Below are 21,295 nucleotides of genomic sequence, written 5' to 3' on the forward strand. Positions count from 1 at the left end.
AGGGAATAGCATAGTTATTGAATGCAAATGATGTGATTATTAGTTATTTTTTGTTACATACAGGGAGTAATATAATTATTGAATTCGAATTATTTAATTATTATTATTATTATTATTATTATTATTATTATTATTATTATTATTATTATTATTATGTTTCCAATTGCTCAACAAGGAATAACTAATTTATTGAATTCAAATGATTTGGTTGTTATTTTTAACTATTTGTTGTTAGAAACAGGGAATAACATATATATTGAATTCAATAGTCCGATTATTATTTATTGTAATTATTCTTTGTTACAAACACGGAATAATATATTTATTAAATTCAAAAAACTTGATTATTATTACATCTTTTAATTATTTTGTGTTATAAACACTGTTTATTACATTAGTTTATTAAACAGGGAGTAACATATATATACTGAATTAAAATGAGTTTATCTGACGACACTCTAAAGCCGCTTTTAGTATCAGCACCATTACTCCAATCCATTAATCTTAGCCAATGCACTCTCCTCACACACACCGCCATTCAAATCATACACCAATATCTAAAGAATAGTCTGAAAGAGCTTTATATAGACGAGTGCCCGAGAATCGATGTCTCGATTTCTGCCTTCTCATTCATAACATTTGAACATTTGGAAGTTCTGTCAGTAGCAGGAATCAAAACCGTGTCTGATGGCTTTGTTAGATTCTTTACAAGATCCTGTGGAAAGAAGTTGAAGGGGCTTAATCTGGCCGGTTGTGTGTAAGAATTTTGATTAGATTTTATGTTTGCTATTAGATTATGTGATTTATTTAAACTAAGTTAAGTGTGCGCATGGTCGGGTTGGATCTGTTTTGTGCTCAATTTTAACCAAAAACCGAAATTTACATTTGGGCTTGAATTTTTTTAGCTTTAAAAAATGACCCAAAATAATTGATTTGAACCTAAATCTTTTTGTTAATTAATAATTAGTTGAATATCGTACATTTGGGCTAAAAATACTTGGGTTACTCTGTTTATTAAGTTTCTATAAATTACTTAAATTCAAAATAAAAATGCTAAAATCTAGATTTGGTTCAGTTCAAAAAGTTTACAGAATTTGTATTAGAGAAGTTTTTATTAAAAGACCAAAATACTCTCGGATTATTTGTGTTACTTTTAAGAAATGACCAAAATGCCTTTGTATTTACAATAAAAAATTACTTTTTTTAAAAAGTTAATAAAAATTTTGGATGGGTTAGCGCCAGCGGGCTGGACTTTAAATTATACGAAAATGAAACCATTGGACTAAAGAAGTCAAATTTAAACTAATGGACTAGAAGTGATACTTAAGTTAAACCGTATTTAACTATATATTTTATTTTTTATTTTATTCGTTTATGTACTTTAAGCTAATTGTTTTTGTTTTGCAGATTGTTAACAAATACCTGCTTGCAATTTATTGGGGAATGTTGCCCGGTTTTATGTTCTCTGGATGTTTCAAATCTGAGTAATTTGACAGATTTGGGTTTGTGTTATCTTGCTGTCGGGTGTAAATCGATTGAATCGCTTAATGTTACCCGTGCTGATTTCAGGTACTCTTTCCTAGGGGTGTGCATGAAACTAAAGAAACCAATCCCAATAAAAAACGATGGTTTGGTTAAATGTTTTCCTAAAAACCGAGTTTTCGGTTTGGCTTTGGTTTCGCATATAATAGAGAACCCAAAAAAAAAATGATGGTTTGATTTTATATTTTTGTAAAAACGAAACTTTTGGTTCGGTTTTGGACTTTTGGTTTTGCATGTAATTAAAAACAAACTAATCCAAATTTTTGGTTTTTTCAATTTTAGTTTTGAGTTTTAAGTAATTTATAAGAATTTAATGAGTAGTGTACACGTATATTTTGGCTCAAATGTAGCATAATCAATTAATTATTATTTTGCAAAAAAATTTATGCCCAACTTTATTGTTTTTGGCTCAAAAAATTTCAGCCCAAATGTCAAAATCAAAACTGAAAATTCGTAATAAACTACAGTTTAACTTATAGTTTATACAGAGTGAAATTGAGATTGTTATGATTTCTATTTCCTGCATATGATTATGGTTTATATTGTGTTGTGGTAGTGATGAAATTGTGGCTGCTTTTCTGGAAACGTCTGGAAAAAAGTTAAAAGAACTCTCCCTCAATCATGTTGGCAAGGTATGTAATATATGCATGTATGTATATGTGTGTGCGTGTATAGAGAAAGAGGACAGTTCAATACATAACCAATGTTAACATGATGTCCGTGAGGTACTCGACTCTATTATTTATATATTTTTTTATTTAAAATATTAAATATTTTTTTACATAATAGTAAATATTACGTGCAATTTTGATAAAAGTAATTAAATAGTATATATTATGTTATTTATAATGAACCATGTATTGAATATGTATGTATAATTGTTGGCTCAGCCGGGACCGAGACGATCCGAGCGCGTTCGAGACGGAAGGTTTGATAACCAAAGACGGACAGAAACAAACACGAAACAAACGATTTCATTGATAAAAACGAAAGATTACATGCTTGTTTAAACACTGAAATCACGATCTATGGCAGGGGGAGGTCGAGCATGGCCTCCCCCCTCATCCGGACAGCACCTGGGCTCCGGGCACGCAAAATCCTCAAACTCCTACCTGTTCACGCCTGAAAGCTGGTATTTATACCCGCTGCCATTCGGTCAGGACTCATTCGATCGAATGAGTCCTATTCGATCGAATGGCAGACTCATTCGATCGAATCAGAAACTCATTCGATCGAATGAGTATCCATTTGAAAATGCTCTTTCAAATGGATCACTTTCAGCGTGAACCACTACCTAGGTGTACAGCATACAACATAAACATTCTAAACTATTCGCCAAGCGACGGCCACACAATGTGCACCAACATATTCCCCCTTGGACGTTGCTTGCGAATTGCTGTAGACACCTCTTGCAATCTTCAGTCAAATCTTCTGCTATATCTTGATAATCACGTTGAAGAATACCATCATTGCAGCAAGATTCCCCCTTAGACTGAACTCTCGGTTAATGATGCAAAGTGTTCTCCATTGCTGACATCTTCAGACAAAACAATCTGTTTAAAAACAACCAACTATAGAAATTCCCCCTCAGACGTTGGCGTGTATCCCAATATATAGACCTGTAAGCTCATATCGTCTTCCGCTGACTTAATAATGTATTGGGCAATCTTTGATGAGGCTTCCGATCCACAGCTACTCCCCCTAAACAGATTAGTTTGTATGCAGATTCATCATCGGAGACAAAGACACATCATTAACTTCGTGATTGCGAATCACCATTCTTCAACAGGATGCAGAAGTTGCTTTTGACAGTACTTCGTTGACTTCTTCAACAGTGGCAGCTTCTGCAGGAATTGTTGAACTTGGAAATGATTGAGGAACATTTGACTCTTTTGCTTGATCCTCCTTAATCTCCACTGATGACATCTTCAGAATGCGGAAAATAAATTAAACTTGGTTGGCCCATAAATAGTCAGATGCTCCTGACTACCCCACAATAACTCATCAGTAAACACTTTTCTCTGTTCTTCTGTGTTCTTATAACAATCACCACTGTAGAAGCTCAATGAACAAGGGGTTATCCATTAAACTTGTAAACGATAATTCCTTCAGGTGATTGTGCTTTGTTCATTGCCCCAATTTGCCGCTTTAACCATTAAACATTTAAACGCTCTGACTTTGCCGGCAAATATCAGTGAAAATTTCACTGTCACCAAACTTTTTCTGGATAGTAATTAACTTGTATAGGATGTCCAGAAAAATCTTCATCACTGACCCGAAAATTAACCGAAAATTTCCCGAAAATTTTGTCGAAAAAATTTTATTTTTGCCAAACTTTTTCAGAAGACTTCCCGACTGATAAAAATGGCTTGGGCAAGTTTTCGTGTAAGCGGGCGTTCCAGACTTTTTTTTTTTTTTTTTTTTTTTTTTTTTTTTTGGTCTGGAACATGTTCGATCGAATGAAGCACAGATTCGATCGGATGAAGAACAGATTCGATCGAATGAAGAACTGGTTCGATCAGCTATTTGAATTTGACACTTTGAGCGGGAAAACCAGTTCGATCGAATACAATCTGATTCGATCGAATACAATCTGATTCGATCGAATGAAGAACTGGTTCGATCAGCTATTTGAATTTGACACTTTGAGCGGGAAAACCAGTTCGATCGAATACAATCTGATTCGATCGAATGAAGTCAATCGAATGGGCGGGAAAACTGGCGTTTGAATTTGACACTTTTGAGCGGGAAGACTGATTCGATCGAATCAGTCAATCGAATAGGCCTATTCGATCGAATGGGGAAATCGTTCGATCGAATGGACTGATTCGACTCCTTCAACACCAGCCCAGAAAACGCGAAGAACACGAAGAACACACCAACTTTTTAACGTCCAGAACGCATAAAATCAAGAGCTCGGCTTGCTAGATCGGTTGTTAGACCTTTCTAGCAGTAACCGTGGCTCTGATACCAATTGTTGGCTCAGCCGGGACCGAGACGATCCGAGCGCGTTCGAGACGGAAGGTTTGATAACCAAAGACGGACAGAAACAAACACGAAACAAACGATTTCATTGATAAAAACGAAAGATTACATGCTTGTTTAAACACTGAAATCACGATCTATGGCAGGGGGAGGTCGAGCATGGCCTCCCCCCTCATCCGGACAGCACCTGGGCTCCGGGCACGCAAAATCCTCAAACTCCTACCTGTTCACGCCTGAAAGCTGGTATTTATACCCGCTGCCATTCGGTCAGGACTCATTCGATCGAATGAGTCCTATTCGATCGAATGGCAGACTCATTCGATCGAATCAGAAACTCATTCGATCGAATGAGTATCCATTTGAAAATGCTCTTTCAAATGGATCACTTTCAGCGTGAACCACTACCTAGGTGTACAGCATACAACATAAACATTCTAAACTATTCGCCAAGCGACGGCCACACAATGTGCACCAACAATAATCATTCAGTTCATTTACTGCATGTGTGATGCACTTTGCAAAACGACTGTTTTCATTTTACGCACATTACTTACAATTGCAGATTAGTTTCAAAACGGCGTTCTCCCTTGCAAAATTTTCCAAAAATCTTACAAGTTTGGATTTGTCATGGTGCCGTGAGTTAACTGATGAGGCGATGGGCTTTATTACTGATCACTGCTGCTCATTAAAGCAGCTCAAAATCTTTGGATGTACCAGGTAAACAATCCATCATATCATGTTCTTAATTCTTATTATGGTGTGCTTGGATTTTTACGTTTTGGAATCAGTTATTTGATTATTGTGAGTTGAAATTGGATTAATCAGTTTTGAATGTTTGGATAAACGAATTCTGTTTTTGATTATCTAGTTAAATACTTCATACCATCTATAAACCTATTTTTTTTTATTTTAACCAATTTGCTAAACTTTCAGTTTCATTTCAGTAAAGCATTTATTTTCTCTTTCAAAAAATTCGCTTTTATCTATTATTCGTAAGCCTGGCAAAACGGACTCGTCAGGCGACGGATTTAAAACAGGTTTGGGTCAAATTGGATTTGGAACAAAACAGGTTGTTTTAAATTGTTTCTTGAATATAAATGGTCATAAATTTCGGACATGGTATTACAAGTTCATCCACGCGTTATTTTCTAATATGTTTATTCTATATCACATAATCATTTTGAAAACACAAATCCAATTTGCATTATGTTTGCTGACTAATTGAATGTTTTACTTGACCGCCATCTGGTCGGTGCTCAGAATGCAACAACTGCTTGAATGTTTTATTTGGGCAGCTTACCGAGAGTTTTCTCTTTGGACACTCGAACCCACAAATGCGCATTGTGGGACGGGACCTGGTTCCCTTGACAGAACGCGTGAAAATGCTGGAGCCGGACGAGATGCTGCTTCAGCATTCTGTGCTGAAGACTCCAGAAAATGGGGCTTAAACTTGTTTTTTGTTGCTTCTGAAATGATATAAGCCGCTTAGCTTACTTGAAACTCAAGAATAAATGGTATAACAGTTTGTTGCCTTAGCGTATGCCGACGATGAAACTTTGGTAGATGATCAAATATGAAGTTTTAAGTATTTTGAACTTATATATTTTGATATTTTCATTTATGGATAGGTAAGCATGATTTGAGTGGATATGTGATATTATCCCTACAGGTAGTGTTGTAGTAATTGCTATCTGCTAATCGGATGGTGAGGTGGGAATTAGTGATTAATCAGGATTAGGGTGGCAATCTTGACCCAAACCAATTCAAATGGGTCAATTTGGGTTGTCTTAAAAAATGAGGTTGGTTAGGGTCAGAGAGTTTAACTAAATGGGTCATTTGAAATTTCATATTGTTATTTCGGGTCAAAATGGGTTGACAAATTCAAAGAAATTGGTCAATGTGGGTTAATGTCCTAAGGATATGTGTCAGGTTTTGGATCGGAAAGGGTATCCCCGCGAGACAGGTTTCGGCACGAAACAAGTTTCAGATTTGGACGGGTTCTGTTCAGGTTTCAAGCTAACATGAGTTCACACGGGATGGGTTGGGTTTCGATTTCTTTTGTTTCTTTTGGTCGGTTTTGGATTCGTTTTTGGTTTTTTGTTTCGTTTTTGTCCGTTTTTCAGTTCCGTTTTAATTGATTTTTTCCATTTTGATTGATTTGGTTCGATTTTGGCTCTTTGTTTCATTTATGTCGATTTTTTCGGTCTCAATTCAATTTCTCGGTGGTTTTTCTTTTTATATTTTATTTATGAAATGAGTACAACGGAGGAAACATTTTAGTTTTTTCTTTTATTGTTTTTTATTTATATTTTAAGTTATAATTTTATTTATAATTATTTTTGAATATTTTTTAGGGTTATTTTGATCTTAATAGAAAACATTCATAACAAAATTCATAAAAAAAGAACAATAAAAAAATATTACTCAATATATAAATAAAAAACGAAAAATCTAAAAAAACTAAAAATGTTTCCAATGTTATACTCGTTTAATAAAAAACCCCGAAACCTGTTTCGGCCATAACATGTTCCTACCCAAACCAAAACAATCATTTTTTTAATTGACTCATTTCGACCCTAACCCATTCTGACCTAAACCCGTTTTGACCCATGACTTGTTCGACCCAACCCATTTGCCACATGTACCCACAGGTTATTGGCCTCGACAAATGCATCAAGCTTCAACTAGGGGTTGTGTAAGTTTAAACGCTTTCAACGATCGAATATGCCAAGTAGGGGAGTATGTGGACCCGTTTGGGCTCAAGTAGAACAAGAAACTAAATATTCGTTATCTGATATTTTGAAAATCGTTCGGTCTTGGTTTGGTCGTTTGGTTTTGAAAGTTTTAGAAAAAATAAGTACTGAAATAATAAATTTTGGATTGAAACTTTCGGCTAAACAGTTATTTAAAAAATTATATGGGTTCAATTTGGTGTTTACGGTTTCAGTTCTTTTTTTTTCTCGGTTTTTACAAGTTCGGTTAGGTTTTAGGGGATGAGGGCATGCAAAACCAAAACCGAATTGAAAATTCGGTTTTTGAGAAAACATAAAACCAAACAGGAGATTTTGGGTTAGGTTTGGCTAGTCTTATTCAGTTCGGTTACATCGGCTATTTCTTTACGGGTTAGGTTTGTCATTTTTATTTTTTAAAATATATTAAAACTAAAGATCTAGGTTTGCCACAATATCGACCTTATAGGTGCATAGATCCGCCTCCTCACAGTTATAGTCATTTTAAGTTTCGTTTTCTCACATCATCTTGATCCATATCAATACAAGCTTCTTACAAAAAAAACAAGATACATGCATGAAACTCTACGGATTCCTTTCATAAACCAAACCTCAAAAATCTTTACACTTCAAAATGAACATAAGAACTACTAAAAGAGCAATGATCCCGCCCGAAGATCCTCCTACTCGGTATATCCAGTAAGGATCAAACCTTGTAAGACTTTGATCCAAATAACATGAAAAAATTGCAACAATCAAGATCAACAAAACTAGAACCAACGAAGTGGAAATGCTAAGAAAGGTTTGCTCCTCAAGCTTAAACTCTTCAATCGTTTGCGGCCTTTTATCGATGAATAAAGGCGAGATGACACATATAAGTCCCAAGCCTATAGCCACCAGTCTTTCTGTTGATGAGTGTCTTCTGATTGAGCCTTCATGGTCCATTTAGTAGGGGTTTAGTTTAACAAGCTGTGTTTTGCTTACTTTCTTTCTTGTTGTCTTTTATATATGGGAACTTGATTCCATCAAAGTTCATCAGAATAATATCTTTTATATGTGGGAACTTGATTCTCAATTCCATTAGGGAAAATAGTGTTGGACTCGGTCTGCCCAAGAGACATATTAAATTGATGTGGCTAGTACGTTATGATCCAAGTCTGGCCATACCCAATAACAAGCTAGACAAACACCGATAATATTCGTTCATATATGATGTGATCATAACAAATGAATATTAACACTTGAGTTATTTGGAAAGGGGTTTCTAAATAAAATGTACTTGTGTAATAAACAAATCATATGGATGATTTATGTTTTATGAAAGAACATTACATAGTGTTATTTAAGTTGGTTAAATAACAATATGTGAATAATAATAACCAATCATGTCTCTTAACATATAATAGGTTTTATAAGTTATAAGTTATAAACTGATAAAAGTATATACGTATGGATATATATATATATATATATGTTTAAAGTTTTATAAAAGAAAAAGATAATAACTCTTTCAAATGTAATATTATTATATGTTTGAGTGGAGACATGCAAGGTGAGTGGAGACATGCAATGGTTATTATTGGTGGAGAGAAAGATGCCTTTAAATAAAACCAAGTCTTTCTCTTTCATTCTTTCATAACACACATAATTTCCAAGTAAACTTTTCTCTCTTCCTCTCTTGGGTATTTTCATCCAACATAAGAAAAGAAGAAGAAAATTTCAAGTGCAAATCCTAGCTAGAAGTGGTGTGTTGTTGAAGCTTGGGGTATGCTAGCTTGAGGAGCTTCCATATTCAAGTTCTTACCTTTCAATCATCATCTCTTTCACCCGGTTTTGTCATATTGAAAGGTAGTAGTAACATGCATGGACTTATAGTGACATGCATGTATTTGATAGTGTGTAATTCGTATTTGGATCCAGGTTTGGGTTTTGCATGTTTAAAATTGGTTTTATACATATCATGTTAACAAGATTTAAAACTTTTATATCCGCTGCGTTTTTGGTAAAATAGGGATTTTATCACTTTGATAATCTTGTTAAAACCCAGCAATGGCATCAAGAGCCGCTTATACGAATGCATGCTTCATTAGACCCAAAATTTTTCGGGTTTATGGTGGGTTTCACCATTTGGCCGAAACTTTTTGGGGTTTTGGTTACTCCATGGTTTTTCAAGGTTATACTTTACATGCATGTGGTAATCTTGAAAAACCAAGTCATTTGGATGATTGTTTAGTTTGTTTGGACAAAACCCGAAACTTTCGGTTTGCTTAAGCTTTGGCCGAAAGTTTTGAGGCAAAAAGGGGAACCATTTGGTCTTGTATTATTGCATATTTGGATGTGTAATAGATGTTCATAACCTAGCCATGGCCTTGTGTTTGGTTGAATGATTGTGTTGGTTGTTTGTTCATTCGATTTGGTTGTAATATTTATTTGGGTTTGTAATCTATTTATTCATTCATATGGCTTGTAATAATAAGTAGATTAGATGTATTTCTTTTACTAGAAAAATGTATTAGGATATATTTTGTAAAAGAAGATGCATGGATGGAAGCCCAAATAAAATGATGAAGACCACAACGCCGGGAGTAAACACTTGGAGCATATGGATGCAGAATCAAGTGGGAGTTCACCGACACAAGTGCATGTTCTTTTGGGTCCCTTAGGAGAGACTTTTTGACACACTTGTCTTCGGTCAACAAGTGTGGTCAATATTAGGAGGCTATGGTTATGAACTTGTGGTTGTGTATATTTTATGCTTGCATGGTTGATTTACTTATTATTTGCAATATGGTTTGCTTAACAACTTAAAATCAACTAGCATAAAATTGGTTCCTTAGAAATCGTTAGGTAATAAAAATTGGTTTTATTAATAACTAATGATTTCATAATAAAAATGGGTTTTATTAATTGGAACTTTGAAAATGGGTTTTTCAACTAAGTACCATACATTTTTGAATGCATGCAAATGAAAGGTACAATAAATAGTTTTCCAATCTAGAATTTAGAAAACTAAAATCCCTTTTAAAAACAAGTTAAACACCATCCTTTTATACGACACTTAAGTCACTTGTAGACTTGAAAGTGAGTTAGGATCACCTAAGCACTTTTAAGAAAACTTGTGATCTTAAGGTGATTTTACAAGTACTTTTGGCATTAGGATCACCTAACCACTTGTATGAGTAAACTCACACGTGTGTATAAGTAGGACGACTTGATTTGAAACCATGACTATAGGATCACCTTAACATGGCGTTCAAAGGTGTTGATGGGATTTAACATACCAACTAAACATATGATGTTTAACCGATCCCATAAAACTAGAAGTTGCAAAGGGTTGCAATTGTCAAACGTTGACTACCTTGTTAATTCGAATAGTAGGATAAAGGTCACCTAACTACTATTTGAATGAAACGTTGGGTTCTAGATTTTAATCAATAATTGTCTTGGAGACATTTAAAGGGTATTAAAGATTAAAATTTTATTTATATCGAAAATACTAATTTGAACTTTGTTAAAATTCTTTTAGATGGCCGCAAACAACGCACCAAACGCAATTATCCCACACGTGCATAATCTATCACTAAGATCCATTCTGGATAAGGATCGTCTAAACTTTAACAACTTCATGGATTGGTATCGAAACTTGAGAATTGTTCTCAAGCAAGAAAAGAAGTCTTATATTTTAGACGATCCTATTCCCGATGAACCCGATGTCAATAACTTGGATGCCTATGCGGATTGGTTAAAATACACCGAGGATTCGGTGCAAGTTTCTTGCCTCATGTTGGGAACAATGATTCCTGAGATCCAAAAGGATTTTGAGAATCATGGGGCGTATGACATGATAACCCAACTTAAGGAAATGTTCCTTACTCAAGCACGGGTTGAGCGATTCGAAACAGTTCGAGCGCTTCTTGCATGTCATATGGAAGAAACCCAATCTGTTTCATCTTATGTACATAAGATGAAGAGCCACATTGATCGGCTTGAACGGCTTAACTGTCCCATCTCAAAAGAGTTAGCCACGGATTTAATCCTAAATGGCTTAACTAAAAGGTTTGAGACATTCGTCATGAACTACAACATGAATGGATGGGACAAAAGCATTGGTGAGCTTCACGCAATGCTTAAGACAGCCGAGGCCGGCATGGGTAAAAAGGTTTTACCCGTTCTTGCGATCAATGAGGGTGGCTCAAAGAAAAGGCATCACCCGGAACCAAAATCAAAGGTTGCCGTTGGTAAGGGGCAAGTCAAGAAGGGGTTCAAGGGAAATGCAAAGGCGGAGCCAAAGCCAAAGAAGCTAAAGGTTAGCGCTGAGGATCCGTGCTTTGGTTGTGGTGAGATAGGTCATTGGATGAGAAACTGTCCGACCTATCTCAAGGAGTTGAAAGCTAAGAGGGATGCGGGGCAAACCTCAGGTACAACTTTCATGATTCACATTGATCTTAATATTATTTCTTCTAACACATGGGTATTGGATACCGGATGTGGAACTCACATATGCAATTCATTGTAGGGGTTCAAAAGAAGAAATGAGGTGAAGAAAGGAGATATAAGTCTCTTCATGGGCAATGGAGCAAAGGTTGACGTCCAAGCCCGAGGAGATTATGTTTTAAAGCTTCCAAATGGTTTGGAAATTGTTTTGAAAAACATTTTATATTCCCCTAGTTTGACTAGGAATATTATCTCTGTTTCTGTATTAAGACAATCTGGTTATGACTTTAAGTTTGTTGATAATGGTATTTATGTTTTCATGAATAATGTCTTTTATTTTAAAGCGATGCCGTTTTATGGCATTTATGAATTAATTCATGATGACTCATACATTGATAACTCGTTGTACCAAGCTAACACCAAAAGACTCAAAATGGATTTGAGTAATACTTTTCTTTGGCATTGTCGTCTTGGTCACATAAACAAGAATCGTATTCATACACTTCGAAAGAATGGTCTTTTGAAATCAAATGTTGATTCATTTGATGAATGTGAATCTTGTTATTGGGAAAGATGACCAAAGAACCCTTTAATGGAACAATGAAAGGGCGAAAGACTTATTAGGTATCATACATTTGGATGTATGTGGACCTTTTAGGACAATGACAAGAAATGGTGAAAGATACTTCATTACCTTTACCGACGATTATAGTCGCTATGGGTATGTGTTCTTGTTAAGACACAAAAATGAGGCCTTTGAAATGTTCAAAGTCTTCCAAAATGAAGTACAAAATCAACTCAACAAAACAATCAAAGTACTACGTTCCGATAGAGGAGGTGAATACTGCGTTTCTAGAACATCTTAGGAGTTGTGGGATTGTCTCACAACTTACTCCACCTGGAACACCACAACATAATGGTGTGTCCGAAAGGAGGAATCGAACTTTATTGGACATGGTTCGATCCATGATGGCTAGAAGCTCATTACCTCTATCATTTTGGGGTTTCGCTGTGATCTCTGCTGCCCGTATTTTAAATATGGCACCAACCAAGAAAGTGGATAGGACACCTTTTGAAATATGGCATGGAAAGGCTCCAAAATTTTCATATTTAAAGGTATGGGGTTGTGAGGCTTATGTTAAGATCTACACCCCTGACAAACTTGAATGTCGATCCACTAAGTGTATATTTGTAGGATATCCCACGGATTCGATGGGATATTATTTCTACAATCCAAGCGAGCATAAAGTGTTTATAGCTCGAAAGGCTAAGTTCTTGGAAAGAAGGTTCCTTATGGAAGGAACTGATAGAACTGTAGAACTCGAAGAGGATCGAGAACTACAAGCCGATACACGTTTGGTTGACACTAGCAATCAACAAGAGGTTGTTGAGGATGATCGAATGGTTGATCAAAACACACAAAACATTAGAAAATCTGGTAGAGTTAGCACCCCACCTGAGAGATATGGATTTTTCATGGATGGATGCTACGTGGTTGATTCGGATGAACCCACCACATACCGAGATGCAATGTCGCAATCTGATTGTGAAAAATGGCTAGAAGCCATGAATGTTGAGATGCAATCCATGCATGACAATCAAGTATGGGACTTGGTTGCTCCACTTCTAAATTCCAAGCTGGTTGGAAGTAAGTGGGTTTTGAAGAAGAAAACTGATATGCATGGAAACTTGGATACTTATAACGCTAGACTTGTAGCAAAGGGTTTCACTCAAACTCAAGGGGTTGATTATGATGAAACTTTCTCGCCCGTGGCGATGCTAAAGTCTATAAGGATATTGTTTGCCATAGCCGCATATTATGACTATGAGATATGGCAAATGGATGTCAAAACTGCTTTTCTAAATGGGCATCTTAATGAAGATGTTTATATGGTTCAGCCTGAAGGTTTTGTCGATCCACAACATCCTAACAAAGTATGCAAGTTGAAGAAATCAATCTATGGATTGAAACAAGCATCCAGAAGTTGGAATCACCGTTTTAATGATGAAGTTAAGAAATTTGGATTCATCAAAAACACTGATGAAGCTTGTGTGTATAAGAAAGCTAGTGGGAGCATCATAACCTTTCTGGTATTATATGTCGATGACATATTACTGTTTGGAAATAACATTCCAACCTTCGAAGGTGTGAAAGCCTGGCTTGGAAGCTGTTTTTCCATAAAGGATCTTGGTGAAGCCGCCTATATTCTGGGAATAAGAATCTATAGGGATAGATCAAGGCGGTTGATAGGTTTGAATCAAAGTGCATACATTGACAAGATCTTGAAAAGGTTCAAGATGGAAAACTCTAAGAAAGGTTTGGTACCTATTCAAAGAGGAACGATGTTGAGTGCTTCTCAATGTCCAAGCTCAAAAGATGAGCAAGACAAAATGAGTGGTATCCCATATGCATCTGCTATAGGATCCATCATGTATGCCATGATTTGCACTAGACCGGATGTGTCATGCGCCTTGAGCATGACAAGTCGATACCAACAAAATCCGGGAACTAGCCATTGGATGGTTGTTAAGAGCATATTGAAATACCTTAGAAGGACTAAGGATATGTTTCTAATATATGGCTCTGGTGAGGAGGAACTCGTTGTAAAGGGTTACACTGATGCGAGTTTCCAAACTGATCGAGATGATTCTCGATCACAATCGGGATACGTTTTCGTTCTCAATGGTGGTGCTGTCTCATGGAAGAGTGCAAAACAAGACGTGGTAGCTTTATCCACCACTGAATCTGAATACATCGCCGCCTCCCTGGCAGCTCAAGAAGCTGCATGGATTAGAAAGTTCATTGCCGATCTAGGAGTGGTTCGTACCATTCAAGACCCTCTAGAGATCTTTTGTGACAACGAGGGTGCGATTGCTCAAATCAAGGAACCCCGCGCACATCAAAAGACTAGGCACATTGAGCGGAGATTCAACTACATAAGGGATGAAGTTGAAAAGGGAAAGATATGTATTCGCAAAGTTCACACTGATCAAAACATTGCGGACCCACTCAAGAAACTCCTTGAAAGGCCGAAGCATGAGAGTCATACTTGCGCCTTAGGACTTCGATATTCTAGTGATTGGATTTGATCAAAATTTGTATTTAGATATTGGAACAATTTTATTTTAACTCAATCATATGGTTTTGGTTATGGTCATGTTCTTGAGTTATGTTCCATTTTAGTATGTTTAAATCCGTGAATAATTTGAATTATTCTAAACGTCCGTAGTCGTTCATATTTGTGGGAACAAATGTGAAAGTAAGACTATTATGAACTTGGATTGGTAGATATTCATGAGGTATGAATATAGCAAAGGGTTGCTGCCAAGGTTCATAGATATTTATGGGATAAATATTGGACTGACCCGCTCTCAATTTTACTGCATGGAATCCTTGGGATTTATGATCATAAGTAAATTTGAGTAAAGGCGAACTTCATAGTATCCTCCGACCTGAGATACATATTGGGTCTTGATATTCATCGACTATTATGCTTTGACTTAGTTCTTCGCTGCTCTGAAATATGTCAGTACATAAGGCTAAGCTCAAGTATAGTACAAGGTGATAGTGAGAGACGTATGTAGTCAATATGGGATTTGTCCCTCTTATTCGTTGAGAGTTAAATGTCTAAGGCCTGACAAGTTAAATCAACAGAGAATGATCACTCTGTGTCTCTGGATTTAACATGACATTTGTGGCAAAAGGATAAATGATAGTTTCACCTAAATCATTTTCAAGTATGGGACTTAAAAGGGACGATGTTATTGAATGGCACTTCGTCATATGTATTAGGGGTAGTAAACCGTAGTTAGGCGGTATTTGCTACTTGCATCAATCTTCTATGTATCTTGTGCAAGTGGGAGATTGTTGGACTCGGTCTGCCCAAGAGACATATTAAATTGATGTGGCTAGTACGTTATGATCCAAGTCGGGCCATACCCAATAACAAGCTAGACAAACACCGATAATATTCGTTCATATATGATGTGATCATAACAAATGAATATTAACACTTGAGTTATTTGGAAAGGGGTTTCTAAATAAAATGTACTTGTGTAATAAACAAATCATATGGATGATTTATGTTTTATGAAAGAACATTACATAGTGTTATTTAAGTTGGTTAAATAACAATATGTGAATAATAATAACCAAGCATGTCTCTTAACATATAATAGGTTTTATAAGTTATAAACTTATAAAAGTATATATGTATGGATATATATATATATATATGTTTAAAGTTTTATAAAAGAAAAAGATAATAACTCTTTTAAATGTAATATTATTATATGTTTGAGTGGAGACATGCAAGGTGAGTGGAGACATGCAATGGTTATTATTGGTGGAGAGAAAGATGCCTTTAAATAAAACCAAATCTTTCTCTTTCATTCTTTCATAACACACATAATTTCCAAGTAAACTTTTCTCTCTTCCTCTCTTGGGTATTTTCATCCAACATAAGAAAAGAAGAAGAAAATTTCAAGTGCAAATCCTAGCTAGAAGTGGTGTGTTGTTGAAGCTTGGGGTATGCTAGCTTGAGGAGCTTCCATATTCAAGTTCTTACCTTTCAATCATCATCTCTTTCACCCGGTTTTGTCATATTGAAAGGTAGTAGTAACATGCATGGACTTATAGTGACATGCATGTATTTGATAGTGTGTAATTCGTATTTGGATCCGGGTTTGGGTTTTGCATGTTTAAAATTGGTTTTATATATATCATATTAACAAGATTTAAAACTTTTATATCCGCTGCGTTTTTGGTAAAACAGGGATTTTATCACTTTGATAATCTTGTTAAAACCCAACAAATAGTATAAAAGTTATAACCTTTTAGGATTTTTTGGAAAAAAGAGTGTGAATTATATTCTTGAGGTTATTGAGAATGTTTAAAACTTGTTTTTGAAGTTATAAACGTGTGTGCCTATGAATTATTCGTTGAATACCAAATTGTTACGTATGTTTTTGGTTGCATTGAGTGCAAATCTTAATAGAACTACACGATTAAGCATGCTTCAATTGAACCAACTCATGATGAGTAACCAAAAATAACATCATAAAATTTACATGGATAAAACGAACAATACTGATTGATATAGAGGGTTAGATTTTAACCGTTTATGGATGTTTTCTTAACCAATGACTATATTTTTATACCTCACTCTTTTAAAGACAAAACATTATCTAACTTTTTGATACCGCCACTACTAGAAAAAAGGCCTTCCTTGACATGCGCACAATGACACGCGTCGATTTATGACGCGAAATTGTGCAAGTCGTTAAAATGAAGTCATAAATTTTGAAAATTAAAAGATTTACGACACTCATTTTTGTGTGTCATTAAACAAGTGTCGTAAATAAAAAAAAAGTTATGCATGCCACATATGGGGTATGTTTGGCAAAACTAGCTGGTAGCTGTTGGCTGGAAGCTGGTGGCTGTTAGCTGTAGCCAGTAGCTGTAGCTTTTCAGATATATTTAGGTGTTTGACAGAGCAGCTGTAGCTTTTAACAAAATGTATAAAATGACTAAAATGGGTATAACTATAAAACATAATACAAAAGGTAATCACACATACACGCATATATATGTAATTATTTTTTGAATTAATTTTTATATTTAAGTAACCTCGTGTACACCCGGAATCTAAACTAGTTATTTAACTATGCCATTTTGAGGAATAATATCATGATAAGATTTGTATTGATACTTTTATACATGGTTAGAAATCATTTTCCAAAACATACAATACAAATATACAATAATTGGTGTCTTATACATGAAATCGTGTTTCGAAGCGACATTTAAATTAACAAGGATTATACATAAAATGAACATTTTATATTTAAATAATTTGGAATACTTTATTTATAAGCATAGTATAATCCACTAGATTTTTAATTATGAACTCCAATTTAAATTCTATTATTGGTTTGGTAGGGACGTACCATAAACAAGTGGTAAAAGTCAAACTACTATTAGTCTATCCTATGCATCAATATGAGTCAAGAAACAAGCTTTGTAAAAGTTGATCAATATTCACAACAAAAGGATGATGACTTTGAATTAACTGAAGGGAAGAGTTTGCCACATTCACAATATCATTACAGCAAGAAACATTGCCAATAATCCACCCACAAATGCTTCAGATGAGAATGTCACATTCACCATATCATTCCACTGCAGAAACAAATAGAAAGTTAGAGACTTTGACCTTAAAAATCAAAAGTCAACACCTTTGTGTTTTCAAAAGAATGTTAGAACTCTTACCTATCTAGCTTTTGTGTGGACAGGATCATAACTCCTGATAGCAGTGTACTCGTTGAAGTATTGCGGTATCGATAGCTCGATTAAAATCGAGAATCCAAGAATAAACTTTACTTTGAAACTGTTTCGATTGCAAAACTGCAGAAACCCGAGACCCGCGGAGCCTGTTTTCATGCAAAAGTTTGAAAAATCCTCATGAACAAATTTAAATAATCAAATCGACAAATGCAAGTAGCGAAAAGCTTTATTTAATGCATACGTACCCACGTAGTTGAAGAACATACAGTACACTGCTACAATAGGTGTTGTATTGATGCAAATACGGCACCGAATTTTCCTGCAAGTTAGTATTAGTTACAAAGGAATTAAGAAAAAGAATGTTAAAACAAAAACACCTAGAAGACAATATTGATTAAATTTATGTTGGATTTATAAAGTAAAGTTTAATCAATATTTCATCTTAATTAAGAAAAAGGGTACAAACTGAATTTAGTAAACTTGTATTGAAAATGCATAAGAACAATACTATAACAGCCCCCGTCTCTCCGTCGTAGACCTGCTGCCCTTAACTTAAATGAAAGCACATAAAACACATTTCAAAATTATATGTGTAGGAAGGAAGGGCACATGTTATTATCACCATGAGCATATCATATTGTTGAATCTCGCAGGGCTGAGTTTAAATGAACCCAAGCGTAAAAGTAAGCCTTTTTGAAAACCTACTAAGGAGCAGAAACTAGATCTTTAGAAATAGAGATCGAAACAAACCAAGCTTTACTAATGGTTTGTATAAACAATTATTTGAACCTCCCTTTTCCGGCTGTCCCGATCAATTCGAACCGAGTAGAAATGTCAAGAGTCAATCATACATGTCACTATCAAATCAGAATTCATGGAAGAATCTTCATCCCACTTTCCTTCCTCTGTTTCCACTAAACTAAACCCCTAGGCAGTCAAGTCAACTTCTTCATCTCCTTCGTTATCTGGTTTCACACATTGAGAAAGAAAGAAAGAAAGATGAAACCCAGTGATGATGATGAAGACCGCCCCCAATTAACAACAATAGTCGTAATTTATCCAAAACCATCACTGCTTTCACTCTCTCCAATCAAATCGATACCCAAAGTAGTCGAAATTAGGTTTTGTCTGATTGTCTCGTATGATGTGATGAAAGTTGGAGGAGTGCCGGTTGCACAGACGACGGCGCCATCGGTTGTAACAATTTCTTTTTTATAATCAAAACAACATCTTTTACTTATTTAACAAGATTAGAAATTACCTGCGATTAGTGGAAGCCGATGGATGATTGCGGTGGTGGTGGTGGTGGTGGTTGTTGAGTATTACGACAACGACGAAGATTACGATTACAACAACGATAGCTCGTCGGAGATGGAGGATTCGTTGGGATCTGTCCGGCAGAGGCGTGTAGTGGGTTGTGATTGGTGATTCGTTGACCAAGAGGCAAATGTACGCCCAGAAGCTTTCGCAGGGTTAGGTATTATTATTATTATTATTATTATTATTATTTCATTTCTGTCTTACATTATTAGGTTATAATTAGGCTTCTAGTGGTTTTCTTCATTTCCTGTATATCCTTTAGGGTTGTAAATGAGCTTAGCCTATTGCCTCTTGAGTAGTTAATTTGTGTAAGGGTATAAGCATAGGCAAAAAAATAAAAGCTAGTCCAAACACCCCTTAATTAGTAAGCTTATTTTTTTTTTCTTTTTGAATTTTGTTCGAGCTTTTAACAAGCATATTTTTTTGTCTAATAATTTTTATGTGAGATTCTTTATTAAACATTGTTTATTTTTTTTATGCAGGACATTAAGTGCCAGGGTTGTTTTAACATGTATGTGTTTTGTTTTGAATTTTTGTTTGTTTTGTGTTATAATTCTTGTTTTAAAGGATGTGTTTTGAATTTGTTTGATATTTGTGTTGACAGAACAGCTGTTTTTAGCCACTCTCAAACTGTGGTGGTGTGCGGAAACTGCCAGACTGTTCTCTGCCAGTCGACTGGTGGGCGTGCCATACTCACTGAGGGATGCTCTTTCAGGAGGAAGGGTGATTAAGCAGTGAAGCTGATTTGCTGTTTTCATATGGTATTTTGCCTAATTTGAGCCAAGTTATAAGTTTTAGTCCATTGTTCTAGCTTTTGCTTCTTTCTTTTTCGGGTGGGAGCACAAACATGTTAGATTGATATTGTTGATTATGTTCATGTAATGGCTAAAGTTTTGGATATTTATTATTATTATTATTATCATCATTGTTATTTCCGGCAGATAAACTTTCATCTGTCCCTTCTTTTTTAAACAAATAACGTGAACAGAAAATAACCGTGTCATAATGACGTTAAAATAGCCGTCTGTCTGTTGGGTATGGAATTGATGATTATGAATGTACTCTCCTTTCTGTTGGATGAAAACAAATTTAAGTTTTTTTTCACATTACCTGTGGGTGACTTGTATGGGAATGTGGGTGTAAGGTCGGCTTTCTCTGCTGGTGGTGATGTTGCAGCCCTTATTAATGATAATAATAAGGGTTTATGCCTTTTTTTAACACTCACAGTAGTAGCATTTTGCAAATTATTGTCATGATTTTGCAAATTATTAATATGGGTTTATGCCTTTAAGGCTTGTCTATTGCACTATTGCAGGAGTAGGGGAACCTTGTACTGATGATGGTTTCGTTTATTCATCCTGCTTTATTTTTATTTAGGACGGAACAACTTGAGTCAAGTTTTAGGTACCTGTAACATGCCAGCCACCAGACTGGTATAAAACTAGTTATATTATTGTTTATAAATCACTAGGTACCTTATTTATGTCTCACAATTATATTGTATTTTTGTAGTGTCTGACTCAGCTGGGAAGTACCGAGTGTGGTTATTAAGTCTTAAATTTTATGAAGGAGATCGTTCATGAATGACTTCAAATACTCGTTGATAACAATGTAAGTTTAGTTTTAACAGTTAACTTTTTTATAAGCACAATAAGCTCAAACCGTGAAACCAAATCGGTACCAAACCTTGAACAGTTTAGTTACAATCGTTGTTAATTTTCAACGGTTCGGTTTCGGTTTGTCTCTTGGTTTGACTTAAGAACCGTCAAAACCGAACCGTGAACACCCGGCCCTTATAAAGGTCGTGTCAAAATTATAAAGGTTTTGAAATGTTTGCTTGCTTTGAATTGGGGGTGTTCTTTTAACCGTATTCGAATACCGAACCCGACTCGAAGTGACTCGAGACCCAAACAACCCGACCCGAATTTACCCTACCCGATTAAGCGTCAAACCCAAACCCGAAACTGTGTAGTTGGGTCGGTATTTTGGTTGAAAGAAG

General features: G+C 35.4%; 1 protein-coding gene and 1 long non-coding RNA gene across 2 annotated transcripts; both read left to right on the forward strand.

Moving 5' to 3' along the window:
* Nucleotides 1-437: 437 nt before the first annotated feature.
* LOC143593879 (DNA repair protein rhp7-like) lies at nt 438-5,270 on the forward strand. Its single transcript, XM_077073356.1, has 4 exons — nt 438-757; nt 1,408-1,569; nt 2,099-2,174; nt 5,090-5,270. The coding sequence occupies exons 1-4, from the start codon at nt 438-440 to the stop codon at nt 5,246-5,248; spliced, it is 717 nt and encodes a 238-aa protein (XP_076929471.1). The 3' UTR covers nt 5,249-5,270.
* Nucleotides 5,271-19,765: 14,495 nt separating this feature from the next.
* Nucleotides 19,766-20,200, forward strand: LOC143593877 (uncharacterized). The gene is made up of 2 exons (XR_013146210.1): nt 19,766-19,807; nt 19,901-20,200. It is a non-coding gene; the product is annotated as an uncharacterized LOC143593877 (long non-coding RNA).
* The last annotated feature ends 1,095 nt before the right edge of the window (nt 20,201-21,295 follow it).

The sequence above is a fragment of the Bidens hawaiensis genome, unplaced genomic scaffold (assembly GCF_021521415.1).
Source record: "Bidens hawaiensis isolate Kalapana, Puna unplaced genomic scaffold, B.hawaiensis_p1.1 tig00042879_1, whole genome shotgun sequence".
Taxonomy (NCBI): Eukaryota; Viridiplantae; Streptophyta; class Magnoliopsida; order Asterales; family Asteraceae; genus Bidens; species Bidens hawaiensis.